Below are 17,413 nucleotides of genomic sequence, written 5' to 3'. Positions count from 1 at the left end.
GGTGTCGCGACAGGCGTGAATGGAGGGACGAATGGAGACGTGTCGTCTTCAGTGATGAGAGTCGCTTCTGCCTTGGTGCCAATGATGGTCGTATGCGTGTTTGGCGCCGTGCAGGTGAGCACCACAATCAGGACTGCATAAGACCGAGGCACACAGGGCCAACACCCGGCATCATGGTGTGGGGAGCGATCTCCTACACTGGCCGTACACCACTGGTGATCGTCGAGGGGACACTGAATAGTGCACGGTACATCCAAACCGTCATCGAACCCATCGTTCTACCATTCCTAGACCGGCAAGGGAACTTGCTGTTCCAACAGGACAATGCACGTCCGCATGTATCCCGTGCCACCCAACGTGCTCTAGAAGGTGTAAGTCAACTACCCTGGCCAGCAAGATCTCCGGATCTGTCCCCCATTGAGCATGTTTGGGACTGGATGAAGCGTCGTCTCACGCGGTCTGCACGTCCAGCACGAACGCTGGTCCAACTGAGGCGCCAGGTGGAAATGGCATGGCAAGCCGTTCCACAGGACTACATCCAGCATCTCTACGATCGTCTCCATGGGAGAATAGCAGCCTGCATTGCTGCGAAAGGTGGATATAGACTCTACTAGTGCCGACATTGTGCATGCTCTGTTGCCTGTGTCTATGTGCCTGTGGTTCTGTCAGTGTGATCATGTGATGTATCTGACCCCAGGAATGTGTCAATAAAGTTTCCCCTTCCTGGGACAATGAATTCACGGTGTTCTTATTTCAATTTCCAGGAGTGTAGAAAGAAATGCTAATCTTAAATTTAATTTACTCCATAGGAAATATGTGTCAGGTTTTGAAATTTGCTTTCCTAAAAAGTTATCCAGAAGTTTCATTCAGAAACAAGTCAGCCAAGGATAACTAAGGGAATTAAAATCTCTTATAAGAGAAAAAGAGAAATCTACATAAAGGACAGAGTAAATCAAGATCTGACATTACGTGCACACTACAGAAAATACTGTAGTATTTTAAGGAAATTCATTAAAATGTCCAGAGCTATGCCCATCCTGACAAAAATAAACGTGAGATCTGTACAAAAAATTTCATATATGTCTGTTAGTTATATTGTTCACAACTGTATTGAGTAGTAGACTATGTTGCACAGTTTGCGAGTTTCAAGACAGCAGAGTTAGAGGAACAACGCATCTGCATTAAATTTTGCACAAAACTCCAGAAAACCATTGCAGAGACACACTAAATGATTCAGGATGCCTAATGTGATGAGTGCATAAGCCATTCTCAGTGTTATGAATGGTTCACTTGGCTTAAAAAAGAGTGGATGGAAGTTAAAGATGACCCTTGTCCATGTGCCCTTCAATGTCTACTAACACGACGCTCATATCAGGAATGTCAATGAAACTGACAAACAATCAAAGACTGACTGTCTGAGAGATTGCAGCAGAATGTAACCTTTCAGTTGGATCATGTCACGAAATGCTGACACAGCATCTTGGAATGCATCATGTTGCCACCAAGTTCATCACACATCTCGTGAGTCAAGATCAGACAGACTTTCACCTTGCAATCTGTGAAGAGCTTTTGGATTGTGCAAATGAGGATGAGGTGTTCCTTAAGATAATCATAACTGGTGATGAGACATGGGTGTGTGGTTATGATGCTGAGACCAAGGTTCAGTCTTCATAATGGATCAGGAAAGGTTCTCCAAGACCATAAAAAGCTCATCAGGTCACATCAAATGTCAAAGCCATGCTGATAGTTTTCTTTGATTTTGAAGGACTACTGTATTTACTCGAATCTAAGCCACATTTTTTTTCCAATTTTTGTAATCCAAAAAAACCGCCTGCGACTTAGAATCGAGTTCAAAGTAAGCGGAAGTTCTGAAGAATGTTAGTAGGTGCCGCCACAACTAACCTCTGCCGTAGAAAATATGTAGTGCTACACAGGCATGCTTTGCATGCATAAAGATAAATACTGGTGCCAAAACCTCTGCGTCAGTAAAAAAAATTTAAAAAAAAGTGGAAGACGAGCTTTTTTCTCCGCCCCGAGTTTCGACCACTGCATTTTCATACATTATCCAACAAAGTAAATACAAATTCCGTATTGTTAATCTTCGAGTGTAGCAGCATTTCAATGCACTACGAAAATCCGACTGGCAAGACTGTTTGGGATGTTTGTCAATATGGCCAACTTTACATTCTGAATTTTTTGCTCCCTGTGAGAAGAGATGGTTGCTAATAGGAACTTTATGAATTGTGAATCACATGCAGTATTCTCTTCACCATAAGAATAATACGAATATAAACATTTTGCCATGTATTCTTTCGTGTTTGCTGCTGACTCGTTTAAATCCTGTCTGCCTAATAAACTACGAAACTAGTGTGAGACAACAGCAAACGCAGAATATACATATCATGTCATGTTTATATTCGTATTATTCTTATGCCTAATAGTGATACAGTCAGAAAAGAAGCATGGCAATTGACTAGATTTTTAATTCTAAGATGACTCTAATTTCTGCGCAGAATGTAATATACAAAAGAGGCGTCTGCAAAGATTTTCAAACGGAGAAAAATTTTAGCTAAACTCTCGTTCAGAACATCTTCTATCATACGCAATCTATTATTTGATTCTTGTTGATCATTATCAAAGAAAGCAGCAGTGTAAGTAACAGCAAATAGCAGTCTCTTGCCATTGTTTCGCTAATGAGACAATTCCTCTCTTTTTTAAATTGTAAGCGGCTATAGGGCGCACAAAAGCAAGCCATACCGCGAGCGGCGACAGGTTGTAAACACACATCATCAGAATGCGACAAACAATGCATGACACAGTACAATAATGCATTTTCAGCTAGAGTGACGTAAACACCCATAACAAAGAGAACGGCACTTATCAGATCAAAGAAAAATAAGCAATCGATTCAAACCAGACGAAGCACGTGAAAACGGAAGGGAACCCGTATAAATACGGACGGAGCGCCTGACGCATAGCAATGGCTACCTGGTAAAGCTTAACTGCTAAGCTTACGACTCGAACCAAACTACTGTAGCTGTATCTTCATTCATTCAACCTAAATTGAGTCTCATATTACAATGAACTAGCTTTGTTTCGATTTGGAGGTGCGCCCTTAAACTTTTCTCTTCCCTTGAATTTCGAGTCTCAAATTTCAGGTGCGGCTTAGATTCGGGAAAATTTTTTTTCCTTGATTTCGAGTCTCATTTTTCAGGTGCAGCTTAGATTCGAGTAAATACGGTAGTTCATCATGAATGTGTACCACAAGGACAAACTGTTAATTGGTGGTTGTGAACTTGTTGCATGGCCTGCAAGAAAATAGAGAAGGAAACAGCCTGAAACATGGTGAGACAATTCATCATTGTTGCATGATAATAATGTGTGTGCACATTTGTCCCTGTTGGTGCATGACTATTCCACAAAAAATGAAATCACTGTGCTGCTACATCCTCTGTACTGCCCAGACAAGGTCTCTGTGGACTTCTTGATTTTTCCAAATTTGAAAACCATGTTGAACAGATGAATATTTGCAAAGATGGATGAGATAAAAGAAAATTCACAGATGACACTTCACGCTATCCAGCAAGAGGCATACCAAGACTGCTTCCGGAAGTGGAAATTGTGTTGGTAGCAGTGTATCAATTGAGGTGGAGAGTATTTCAAAGGAGACCATGCACAATGAGTAAAAAGTAAGCATTAAAAATTTCTGGACAAAGTTCTGGAATTTTTTGAACAGACTTCATAATGGAGGTAACAAGATTAAAACTATGTGGGGTACTGTCAAACAGAAGACTGGACATCCAGTCAGTGTACAAGATACTATATTAATTAAAGTAAATGGCAATGTTGTGACTGATCATTCACAAGTTATGAGTACTTTTAACAATCAGTTTCTAAATTTAGCAGAAAAAATAACATTAAATGGTTCATTTGAAGAAGCAAGAGGGTATATTAAAAATTTCATTCCACAAATCTCTAAGCAACTAGAAGTAGCACCAACTTCGTTCACCAACAGCAGTGGAACTATAAAAATTCAAAAAACAAATGGTCATCTTGTGTTGATAGAATTTCAGACAGAATTCTGAAAAGTTATTCCAACTTAATAAGTAATGTATTTAGTGATATATGCAATGCATCACTGGCACAGGGAATTTTTCCAGACAGGTTAAAATATGCAGTTGTTAAACCACTTCCTAAGAAAGGTATTGTCCTATTTCCTTACTGATGTCTTTTTCCAAAATATTTGAAAAAGTAGTCTACCCAGGAGTATCCTCACACTTAAGTAGAAACACTTTACTTAGCATATGACAATTCGGATTCCAGAAGGGTCACTCAGATGAAAATGCTATTTAAGCATTCGTTCATCAAATAGTACAAGTCTAAAATAATGAAATATTCCCAGTTGGCATTTTTTTATGATCTTTCCAAGGCATTTGATTGTGTACATCATGTTATTCTCTTTGAAAAACTCAAGTTTTATGGAACTGATGGTTTTACACACAGCCGGTTTGCATCATACCCAACTAACAGAATGCAGAAGGTTCTGATGAATAATTCAAACAATGTTGTAAGGGTAGAAAATTGTAGTGATCGGGGAAAAAAAATCACAAAAAGAGTCCCTTGGGGCTCAATTTTGGGTCCATCCCTGTTCCTTATGGAAAGTGTGGTAAAAAAGTAATGGGAATTTTTTAATTTCACAGGCTTTATACGTCATATTTTCAGAAATATTTTTTAATCTTGTTTGTACACATGTTCCTGATTAAGTTTGCATTTTCACCTGTTTCGAATATTTATTTTATTGTTGATAGGCTAAAGTTATAGGTGTTTTGAGGATGTGACTAATTTTTATTTTCAAAGAAGATGAATCAAAGAATTTGCATTAAATTTTGCCTGAAAAACAGAATAAAGTGTAGCACCACATTCAAAATGCTGACTGTGGCTTTTGGTGACTCTGATATGAGAAACACAAGCGTTTACTAATGTATAAACTGTGGTGTCACCGCCAGACACCACACTTGCTAGATGGTAGCCTTTAAATCGGCCGCGGTCCGCTAGTATACGACGGACCCGCGTGTCGCCACTGTCAGTGATTGCAGATCGAGCGCGGCCACATGGCAGGTCTAGAGAGACATCCTAGCACTCGCCCCAGTTGTACAGCCGACTTTGCTAGTGATGGTTCACTGACAATTTACGCTCTCATTTGCCGAGACGATAGTTAGCATAGCCTTCAGCTACGTCATTTGCTATGACCTAGCAAGGCGCCATTATCATTTGCTATTTATCTTGTGATGCCTGTACCGTCAGACCGATGTTCACCAATTATGGATTAAAGTTAAGTATTCCAGCAGCAATGTACCTTATTGGCTATATTAATAACATTGTCCTGTTCCAGACCTCATGCCAGCCTGCGTGAGCTTAAACGCATGCCTTTCGGCTACCGGTCATAGTGGCTTGGCTGTCTTGCCAAGTCACAACATAAACATTTCAAAGAGGGCTGTGAGGATGTTGAAGACAACAACCACCCTGGATGCCCTAGAACATCAATTACTGATAATGATAGTGTGGAAGAAGGAAAGAAATGGTTTTGAAAAATCACTGAATCTCTGTCAGAGAGGTTGCTGATGATGTCAGCAATTTTTTGGAGATGTTTTTGGTGTGAAACATGTAGCAGCAAAGTTTGTCCAGAAATTATAGGATTTTGATAAAAAATAACTGCAAGTAGACATCACTCATGAGTTTCTGAATGAAGTCGACAACGGTCCAGAACTTATAAAGTGGGGTATTCCACATGATAAATCATGGGTATATGGGTGTGACGTTGAAAGAAAGGCCCAATCATCCCAGTAGAAATTACTTGAAGAGCCAAGACTGAAAAAAATTCAACAAGTTCGATCTGGTGTTCAATCACTGTTTTCGTAGATTACGATAGGATGGTACATCATGAGTTCCTGCCTTATGGTCATATGGTCAATAAGAATACTGCCTGGAAGCTCTGAACTGTATGAAGAAGTCCAGAGAAAATGACTAGAATTGTAGCAAAACCACTGATGAAAATTGCATCATGATAATGCTCCAACTTACTCCTCAATGTTTATTATTGATGATATTTTGTCAAAAAACAAAACCATCATTTTACCTCAGCCACCATATTTGCCAGACGTGGCCCCCTGTGACTTCTTCTATTCTCAATACTGAAGAGAAGCATGAAAGGATGTCATTTTGCCATCATTGATGAGGTAAAAACAGAATTGCTGAAGGAGCTGAACACCATAATGAAAAGTGAGTTCCAGAACTGCTTCCAAGATTGGAAAACGTGCTGGCTTAAGTGTTTGATATCTGAGGGGGATTCCTTTGAAGGGGACAAAATTGATGTTGATAAATAAGTAAAGATTCTTTAACAAAAACAAATATTCCTGTTATCTTTTGATCACACCACGTAAATGTGAATTACCTTCCACTTAACATTCAAAAGCAGATTTGGTACATTTTGCGGATGATTGTAGTGTTATAATAATTCAAAATAGAGACAAAGTAAGAGATTGTAAATGATATTTTCCAAAGATCAGAAAATGGACTCTCCCTACATTTTGGGGGAAAAAAAACACTATATTCAGTTCTGTACATCATCAGCAATGGTCAAAAACTTGCAGCTTATGAAGTCACCCTCATTCTGCCAATGGCATTGCCAAACAGGGCAGAGGAGTGAACAGAAGTTCAGTGCACTTTCTTGCCCTTGGGATGAAACTGCCCCTAAAAGGCAGAAGAATCAACAATGATCAGTGACATGAGGATGCAGAAGGCAAAGGAAATCACTGCATTAAAGACACATAATGTGTATTCAGGGGACATGTGGCCTGTAACTGAAAACATGTTGTGATGATCTCTCCATTGGCAAAAGATTCCAGACTAGTCCCCCACTCACATCCTCAGGAGAGGACTGCCAAGGGGGAGGCGACCATGAGAAAAAGATGGAATAACCAATGAAAGAATAACATTCTATGAGTTGGGTCATGAAATGTCAGAATTTGAACACGGTAGGGAATCTAGAAAATCTGAGAAGGGAAATGTTAAGACACTCGGCCTAAATGTGGTGGTCATCAGTGAAGTGAAATTGAAAATAGAAAATTGTATGGTAAGGTCAACAGGAGTAGTATTTGTTATCAATAGGAAGACAGGATGAGAATGAATTATTGTGAACAGGTCAGTGATAGTGTGGTTCTCATCAGAACTGTCAACAAGCCAACATGGACAACAATAGATCAGGTATACATGCCAACGTCACAAGCAGAAGATTAGAAGATAGAGAAAATATATGAGGATATTCAACAGGTAATTCAGTAGGTAAAGGAAGATGAAAATGCAGTAGTCATGGGGGATTGGAATGCGGTTATAGGGGAAGGAGTAGAAGAAAGGATTACTGGAGAATATGACTTTGATAGTAGGAATGAGAGAGAAGAAAGACTAACTGAGTTCTACAATAAATTTCAGATGGTAATAGTGAATACTGTGTTCAAAAATCACAAGTGAAGTAGGAGGTAAACTTGGAAAAGGCCAGGAGATGCAGAAAGATTCAGTTACATTACATCATGGTTAGGCAGAGAGCCCTGAAAGGTGTACCCAGGGGCAGATATAAACTCAGATCACAATTTGGTAATGATGAAGAATAGGCTGAAGCTTAAGATACTAGTTAGGAAGAATAAATGCACAAAGAAGTGGGATACAGAAGTACTAAGGAATGAAAAGGTGCAGTTGAAGTTCTCTGAAGCTATGGATACTGTGATAATTAATAGCTTGGTAGCTGTTCAGTTGAAGAAGAATGGACATCTCTAAAAAGGGCAGTCACAGAAGTTGCAGAGAAAAATATAGGCACAAGGAAGATAACTGTGAAGAAACCTTGAGAAAAGAAGAAATACTTCCAATTGATTGATGAAAGAAGGAAGTACAAAAATGTGCAGGGAAATTTAGGAATACAGAAATACAAGTCACTTAGGAATAAAATAAGTAGGAAGAGTAGGGAAGCTGAGGTGAAATGGCTACATGAAAAATGGGAAGAAGTAAAAAAAGAAATGATTGTCAGAAGGACTGACTCAGCAAATAGAAAAGTCAAAACAACCTTTGGTGATATTAGAAGCAAAGGTAGTAACATGTGAATTCCACTGGTAAATACAGAGGAGAGGGTGGATAGGTGGAAAGAGTATGTTGTGGGCCTCTATGAGAGGAAGGACTTATCTGATGACATGACAGAAGAAGAAACAAGAGTTGATAGGAAAGAGCTAGGGGATACAGTATTAGATTGAAAATTTAGAAGAGCTTTGGAAGACTTAATATCAAATAAGGCAGAAGGGATATATAACATTCAATCAGAATTTCTAAAATCATCTCAGGAAGTGGCAACAGATCAGTTACTCATGTTGGTGTGTAGAATGTATGAAACTGACAATTACCATCAGACTTTCAGAAAAATATCATCCACATGGTTCCCAAGATTAAAAGAGCTGACAAGTGCAAGAATTATCACATAATCAGCTTAACAGCTCATGCATCTAAGTTTCTGACAAGAATAATATACAGAAGAATGGAAAAGAAAATGTAGGATTTGTTAGATCTTGATCAGTTTGGCCTTAGGGCAGGTAAACACACCAGAGAGGCATTTCTAATGTTGCAGTGATAATGGAAAAATCGAGAAACATTCATAGGATTTGTTAACGCGGGAAAAGCATTTGACAATGTAAAATGGTGAATGATATTCAAAATCCTGAGAAAAATGGGGTCACCTATAGCGAAACATGGGTAATATGTCATATGTACAAGAACCAAGAGGGAACAATAAGATGATGATGATGATGTTTGGTTTGTGGGGCGCTCAACTGCGTGGTTATCAGCGCCCGTACAATTTCCCAACCTTTGCTCAGTCCAAGTTCGCCACTTTCCTGGATGATGATGAAATGATGAGGACAACACAAACACCCAGTCATCTCGAGGCAGGTGAAAATCCCTGACCCCGCGGGAACAATAAGAGTGGAAGACCAAGAATGAAGTACATGGATTAAAAAAGGTGTAAGACACTGATGTAATCTTTTGCCCCTGCTGTTCAGTCAATTTGTTGAAGAAGCAGTTACAGAAATAAAAGAAGGGTACAAGAGTTGGATTAAAATTCAAGGTGAAAGGATATCAATGTCAAGATACTCTAATGAAACTGCTATCCTCAGTGAAAGTGAAGAAGAATTACAAGACCTGTTGAATGGAATGAGTACAGTTCATGGATTGGCAGTAAATCAAAGAAAGATGAAAATAATTAGATTTAGCAGAAACTTAATATCATAATTGGTGAACATGAAGTTGAGGAATTCTGCTACCTAGGCAGCAAAATAACCCACGATGGACAGAGTGAAGAGGACATAAAAAACAGACTAGCACTGGCTAAAAGGGAATTTCTGGCCAAAATAAGTCTACTAGTATGGAACATAGGTTGTAATCTGAGGAAGAAATTTCTGAAATGTACATTTGGAGAATAGCATTGTATGGCAGTGAGACACAGTCTGTGGGAAAACAGGAACACAAAAGAATAGAAGCATTTGAGATGTGGTGCTACAGAAGAACATTGAAAATTTGGTGGACTGATAAAGTAGTAAATGAGGAGGTTCTTCACATAATTGGCAAGGACATGAATATGTTGAAAATGCTGACAATAAGATGGGACAGGATGACTGGAAATCTGTTTAGGCATCAGGGAATATCTTCCGTGGTAGTAGAGGGAGCTATAGAAGGCAAAAACTGTAGAGAAAGACAGAGATTGAAACACATCCAGTAAATAATTGAGGATGTAGGTTGCAAAATGAAAATGTTGGCACAGGAGAGGAATTCATGGTAGGCCACATCAAATCAGCTGGAAGACTGATGACATAAAAAGGACTGATTGCACAAAAGCAAGTAGTAAGACTAACATTTGGTATTCACCTACCAATGTTATTTTGGTACCTCTTTAAGGGGCTATGCATTTTAACTGTGCCACCACAAGACATATTTGCTGATGAAATTCATCATAAATTATCCATCACAATTTGAAAAGAACACTAATGTCCTTGCCTACAACATTAGAAGGAAAACTGACTTTTATTACTCATTATTAAAGCTGTCAGTACCTCAGAAAGGAGTCCAGTATGCAACAACAAAAACTTTCGATCAATTTTTTGACACTATAAAAGTCTGGCAAGCAGCAAAGCAAGTTGTAAATCTAACTTAAAATCATTTCCCCTGGACAATTCATTTTATTCCATAGATGAATTTCTATTTGAAAACTTGTAGCCAGGAGGAAAAAAATGTGTTCATTAATGTTAATACTAATTATGTGTACATATCGTATCAAGTGATATGTTCCACATTATTTCCTCTTTTTTCATGTTTTCTCCCATGTCTTGTCACTTTATTAGTTTTTTGATAAAATTATGTGTTCAACATTCCTTGGGGCTCTTCTCCATAGGTAATTCCTCTTCATGGACCCTCTTCCTGAAGATCCATAATGACACTACTCTGCTACAAACTGTTTTCTTCTGCTTTTGCCTCCATGCTCCCTCTGCCATTTCTCTGTGTCTGCCATTTTCTTTCTTCCTTTGTATGGGTTTTGTCTTTTCTGATAGCTTTCCTTTTGTGCATTTCCTTTTTCAGTTTTTTTCATCATTCCTGAATTAGTATTTAAGACTTATTTTCTTCTCAGAATGTCTTCTCATTACACTTTCTTGTCCTTTCCTTAAATGGTGGTGAGCTTCAACTACCCAATCATGAATCATAGACTGTACATCCCTATGTAAGGTTGAAAATGGTGTTTTAGATTCTGGTGCAAAAGTGTGTAACATGTTACCAGTAGACATTACACAGGAAATAGAAATTCACCAGACATTCAAAAACAAAGTAAGACTGCCTTATTAGCCACTACTGCTACGATTTATCAGATTAGTTGGACTCTGGGACATAAATGATGTATACCTCTAATTTTTATTTTAAACATTTTTTGTTAACTGAACCATCTGTCAGTTCTTGGCAGTTTGCTTTTGTTCTAGAGTATGAATTTATTGTGTTAATGTCTCATTATGGCCTTGTAAGCTGAAAATTGATTAACACAATAAATTAATACTGTAGAACAAAAACAAACTAGTGCTTTTCATTTATAAAACTTGTTGTGATTTTGACTTTGAGGTAAAATATAGACAGCTGAAATGATCTATGTAAACTTACATAAATTATTCATTGGGTGAAATAAGAATGAAAACTGAGTAGCAGAAGAGGAAGAGCAGTGTATTCTTTCAAAGAGGCTGCTTTTCCTCCTAATATACATAAACATGTATAAAGTGACTTACCAAATGAAAGGGCTGGCAGGTCGACAGACACACAAACATACACACAAAATTCAAGCTTTCGCAACAAACTGTTGCCTCATCAGGAAAGAGGGAAGGAGAGGGAAAGACGAAAGGATGTGGGTTTTAAGTAAGAGGGTAAGGAGTCATTCCAGTCCCGGGAGCGGAAAGACTTACCTTAGGGGGAAAAAAGGACGGGTATACACTCGCACACACACACATATCCATCCACACATATACAGACACAGTTTGCTTTTGTTCTAGAGTATGAATTTATTGTGTTAATGTCTCATTATGGCCTTGTAAGCTGAAAATTGATTAACACAATAAATTAATACTGTAGAACAAAAACAAACTAGTGCTTTCATTTATAAATGAATAATTTTATAAATAATTATGAATAATTTTATAAATGAATAACTTATATATATGGTGTCTGTATATGTGTGGATGGATATGTGTGTGTGTGCGAGTGTATACCTGTCCTTTTCTCCCCCTAAGGTAAGTCTTTCCGCTCCCGGGACTGGAATGACTCCTTACCCTCTCCCTTAAAACCCACATCCTTTCGTCTTTCCCTCTCCTTCCCTCTTTCCTGATGAGGCAACAGTTTGTTGCGAAAGCTTGAATTTTGTGTGTATGTTTGTGTTCGTTTGTGTGTCTGTCAACCTGCCAGCACTTTCATTTGGTAAGTCACATCATCTTTGTTTTTAGGTATATTTTTCCTACGTGGAATGTTTCCTTCTATTATAACCTAAACATGCATAAATAATTGTATGAAAGGAAAATTCAGTCAAGAAAACAATTAATGAATTATGAGACAGTGTTGTTGATCATTACTTACCTCAAGTAGGCAAAATTTGTAGCACTACTGATAGACACTTTTCTGTCCACTTTTGATAGAAGAACATAATCTATAAACATGTAAATGAAACAGAAGTCATCATCAGTTGGACATTGAATGCATACCATTAGTGAAAATGAGTCCGTCCAAAAACACAGCAGGGTTGTCATAGGCATGGTGATACGATTATCGATTGGACACTGTGCACAGAATGGGAAGAGCTGACGGGGCTGTCTGCTGGCTGGGCTACATCCGCATTAGCAGCACTACCCACACAGTAGCATGGCTCACTTCTCACAGCTGGCCGCTGTGACTCTCCTGCTAGTGACTCGCAACGTCTCTGAGTAACCACTGCTATTTGTGCCCATTGTAGGTGGGGATGCTAGAGATGTGGTTAAGAGTAAAAAGTGACACACTGGAAGTATTTTAAAAGTAATTCCCATACATGTGTGTGTGACTAGATTAGCACTAGTCATGATTTGTTGTTGATACACTTTACAGAAGTAGCTTGCTGAGGCTGATACTGTATATTATAGTATTGCGTAACTCATGATGGCCTTCCTTCATGCTGGGATTTACAACACATAACATGTGAATGAAGTACTGAAGGAATGAATTGTCACTGAATGATATCAGCTGTAATGATAATTCATTTGTGTTTGTAAGTGTTTGGTTTAGAGCTCCAGCAAGTTAGTCTTTGATGTGGGTGGTATTTGTTTGTGTTGTTCCTTTTTAGTTATCTGATTCATCCAAATACACTCCTGGAAATTGAAATAAGAACACCGTGAATTCATTGTCCCAGGTAGGGGAAACTTTATTGACACATTCCTGGGATCAGATACATCACATGATCACACTGACAGAACCACAGGCAAATAGACACAGGCAACAGAGCATGCACAATGTCGGCACTAGTACAGTGTATATCCACCTTTCGCAGCAATGCAGGCTGCTATTCTCCCATGGAGACGATCGTAGAGATGCTGGATGTAGTCCTGTGGAACGGCTTGCCATGCCATTTGCACCTGGCGCCTCAGTTGGACCAGCGTTCGTGCTGGACGTGCAGACCGCGTGAGACGACGCTTCATCCAGTCCCAAACATGCTCAATGGGGGACAGATCCGGAGATCTTGCTGGCCAGGGTAGTTGACTTACACCTTCTAGAGCACGTTGGGTGGCAAGGGATACATACGGACGTGCATTCTCCTGTTGGAACAGCAAGTTCCCTTGCCAGTCTAGGAATGGTAGAACGATGGGTTTGATGACGGTTTGGATGTACCGTGCACTATTCAGTGTCCCCTCGACGATCACCAGTGGTGTACGGCCAGTGTAGGAGATCGCTCCCCACACCATGATGCCGGGTGTTGGCCCTGTGTGCCTCGGTCGTATGCAGTCCTGATTGTGGCGCTCACCTGCACGGCGCCAAACACGCATATGACCATCATTGGCACCAAGGCAGAAGCGACTCTCATTGCTGAAGACGACACGTCTCCATTCGTCCCTCCATTCACGCCTGTCGCGACACCACTGGAGGCGGGCTGCACGATGTTGGGGCGTGAGCGGAAGACGGCCTAACGGTGTGCGGGACCGTAGCCCAGCTTCATGGAGACGGTTGCGAATGGTCCTCGCCGATACCCCAGGAGCAACAGTGTCCCTAATTTGCTGGGAAGTGGCGGTGCGGTCCCCTACGGCACTGTGTAGGATCCTACGGTCTTGGCGTGCATCCGTGCGTCGCTGCGGTCCGGTCCCAGGTCGACGGGCACGTGCACCTTCCGCCGACCACTGGCGACAACATCGATGTACTGTGGAGACCTCACGCCCCACGTGTTGAGCAATTCGGCGGTACGTCCACCCGGCCTCCCGCATGCCCACTATACGTCCTCGCTCAAAGTCCGTCAACTGCACATACGGTTCACGTCCACGCTGTCGCGGCATGCTACCAGTGTTAAAGACTGCGATGGAGCTCCGTACGCCACGGCAAACTGGCTGACACTGACGGCGGCGGTGCACAAATGCTGCGCAGCTAGCGCCATTCGACGGCCAACACCGCGGTTCCTGGTGTGTCCGCTGTGCCGTGCGTGTGATCATTGCTTGTACAGCCCTCTCGCAGTGTCCAGAGCAAGTATGGTGGGTCTGACACACCGGTGTCAATGTGTTCTTTTTTCCATTTCCAGGAGTGTATTTGCTTTTCTCCTAATAACAGTTTAACAAACCATTCCGAATTTGAACGTGTCATTAAATTTGATAGAGACTATTTTACTGTTCTCTCTATTTTTTCAATCATTATTGTCCTAGGAAATTTTCAAATTTCTTAGAAGTTTAACAAATTTTAATAGTTTTGCATGTCATGACATTTACTAACTATTTAAAACACCTATTGCAAATCATTCTTCAGGCTTTTTATGTGTCAAGTATTTGTCAATGTCACATAAAATTATTTTGCCATGTTTTAAATGGCTGAAATTACTTTCCCTTTTAATCATGATTCCTGATTGCACTGCTTGCTCAAACTGTAAATTCCATTTGGGTTCTTGAAGTTGTCCCTTGCCTTATATTTCATACCTTTCGCCTACTATGGTTTACTTTAGAGACATGTCCCTACTACTTCCCACAATTAATCTTCAACCTTGCAAAATAGCATTTAATAATACTTGATAAATCATCAGAAATTTTTGTGTGTGATCCTTGCTTGATATTGCTCTGTGAAGTTGCATTTTTTCATGTGTGTTTTCTTGTCCCACCTGAAAATCTTGCTGTGAGTTTCTTCTGTTTTCTATTTATTTCTCAAAATCCTACATTTTGAAATTTACCTTTTTTTGCACATACTTCTTGCATCTCATACATGCCTGTTTTGTCTGTATACTGTCAGTGTGTATTTTTCTGGTACTTCTGCTGTGTTCTTTGCTTCTTTCATTCACAATTTTAATACACCTGTGTTGCTTTTATAACTGATCACTGCTAACTGAATTCGTCTCATCTAGTTTCCTATTGGGTTTCTTAAGTTACAAAATTACAGTTTTCTACATAACTATTTCTGTCACTGTCTACATGTACAGAATATTTTAAATTTATAAAGTCACTGCTTAATAACCTCAGGTGGCATAACAGTGTTGCAACAACAATAGTTTACTTTTCATACGATTATGCAAATGTCTGCTCCACATTCATGGCAGTGATTGACTGGAAAGTCTCTGTCGCTGATCTCCTGGTGTGAGTTTTTGATAATAATGGTGGCAGCCCATTTCCAAGGTTGCTTGGGGCATTATTGTAATGGTGGGCATTGAAATGGAAACTTTCATTCCATTCTTACTTTGGGTTGAAATGTAGGCAGTCACTTTTATTGTTACAAAAGATCTTTTCTAAACAGAAGTGAGGTAAATGACAACTATGCAACATTCTTTACAGAACCTGTTAACTCATGCAAATGGGGAAGAATGGATATGGATATAATTTACGGCTTACAGCAACATAGTCGTTGATGATTCTTACATACATGTACTTAGAACTAGGTAAATCATATATATGGTGTCCCTCCTAAGAGTCATCCAGCATATTTTCTCTGGTGTGTTGGCAGCTATTTGCAACTTTGTTTTTACTGTGCATATCTGGAGTCCGTGTCAGTTCATTTCCCATTACAAACAGAATGATTTTTACAGGGGAATTTTATGTGCCCATTCAATAAGGTGGTTCCAAATTAGCTAACATTTATTAATAAGGACAGTAAAACACTAATAATAACCAAACAGTGGAAAATCCAGGATAGACTGTAATAATGTTATGGAATGAAAGTTGCCACTCACCGTATAGCGGAGATGCTGAGTTGCAGATAGGCACAACAAAGAGACTGTCACAAATAAGCTATCAGCCAGCAAGGTCTTCCTTGAAAATAGTTCACACATACGCAAACACACACACACACACACACACACACACACACACACACACACACATGCAAACACAACTCACACACGACTGCAGTCTCTCTGTCAACTGAAGCCACAGTCTGACAAATAATAACCAGTACTCCAGCACTGACAGCACTGTCTTGGCACTGACAGCACTAACAGCTACCATGTTTCAGAAGCACTGCTCACTCGCTGCTGGAGTACTGGTTATTCTTCATGTTTTAATGTCTGTGTTAATAAATATGGATAAAATGAATACTGACCTAGACTAATTTGCAGCTGCTCTTTTAAATGGACACATAATATTCCACTTTAAAGATAATGTTGTTCGTAACAGTAAACAAATGAACACTTGGTTTCACATGAAAGGCATGATGAACAGTATCTGTGTGGGCTGACTCCACCACACACTGAAAAAACAAAACTGCAAACATCTGCTGAAACACCAGAGAAAATATACCTCACAGTTCTTAAGGGGACATACTGCAGGTATACATCAAACGAATCTGAGCATGATTGATACTGAACTAAATGTATCAGGCTTACTGATCATATCCCTAGCCATTAACAGACAGAAAAAATTATAATCAAAACACACAATTTCCATTATGTGTGGCATAATTGCTTTAAGTGTTTAGCAAGCTTTTAGTGACAGTACAAAATAAATTAATTGTAGTTAGTTTATTCTTTTCATAAGTTTTATGCTTCATATTCTGTGTCATTCATGTTAGGAACTTGAGGATGCCTTGCCTGCAGCACCACCGAGATCTAGACGTTCTGGTGGGTGGGCAGATGAAGGTGTAAAATCTGGAAAGTAAGTATAATGATCCTTAAGCTGTATACTCAAACATCCTGAGCTTGAAACAATCTCCTTTCATCATAACATAATGCTCATTCATAAAACACTGAAGCTTTCAATGCAATGAACACTCTTATGTAGCGAAGTGCATTCCTAGTCTGGAGCTTCAGATTTGCTGAATCTTATACTAAATATTTATGACATCTAGCTAAATAATAAGCTTAAGTATTGTAACCTCCCAACAGATAAATATATATAATTATATAATTCACTTTCAGTGTAACTACCCAAGAGTTTACTTCCGTAACCTTGGAATAATAAAATGTGACTAATCTCTCAATAAAATTGTGGCTCACTTATAACCTTTCAATAATTAACTGTGAATTTAAACTGGTAAATTTTGGATGTCAGCAGTGCTGTGTCATGACCCTGAAAGAGCATTCTGAATAAACTGAAAATTCTTACCTCAATAAGGTTGCTGGATAATGCGTATATATCTGCTCCTATAAGAAATTTTT

The 17,413-nt window shown here is 39.4% G+C and overlaps 1 protein-coding gene across 2 annotated transcripts in view; it reads left to right on the top strand.

Moving 5' to 3' along the window:
• Window positions 1-17,413, top strand: part of LOC126092016 (intraflagellar transport protein 43 homolog) — a 129,247-nt gene that overhangs the window by 25,126 nt on the left and 86,708 nt on the right. For both annotated transcript variants that reach the window (XM_049907403.1, XM_049907402.1), the window contains exon 3: window positions 16,828-16,910. In XM_049907403.1, the coding sequence (XP_049763360.1) occupies window positions 16,828-16,910 (83 nt within the window). The remainder of the gene's footprint in view (window positions 1-16,827; window positions 16,911-17,413) is intronic.

The sequence above is a fragment of the Schistocerca cancellata genome, chromosome 7, assembly GCF_023864275.1.
Source record: "Schistocerca cancellata isolate TAMUIC-IGC-003103 chromosome 7, iqSchCanc2.1, whole genome shotgun sequence".
NCBI classification, from domain to species: Eukaryota; Metazoa; Arthropoda; class Insecta; order Orthoptera; family Acrididae; genus Schistocerca; species Schistocerca cancellata.
The sequence above is the reverse complement of the archived record's forward strand: the minus strand, read 5'-3'. Positions and strand labels throughout refer to the sequence as shown.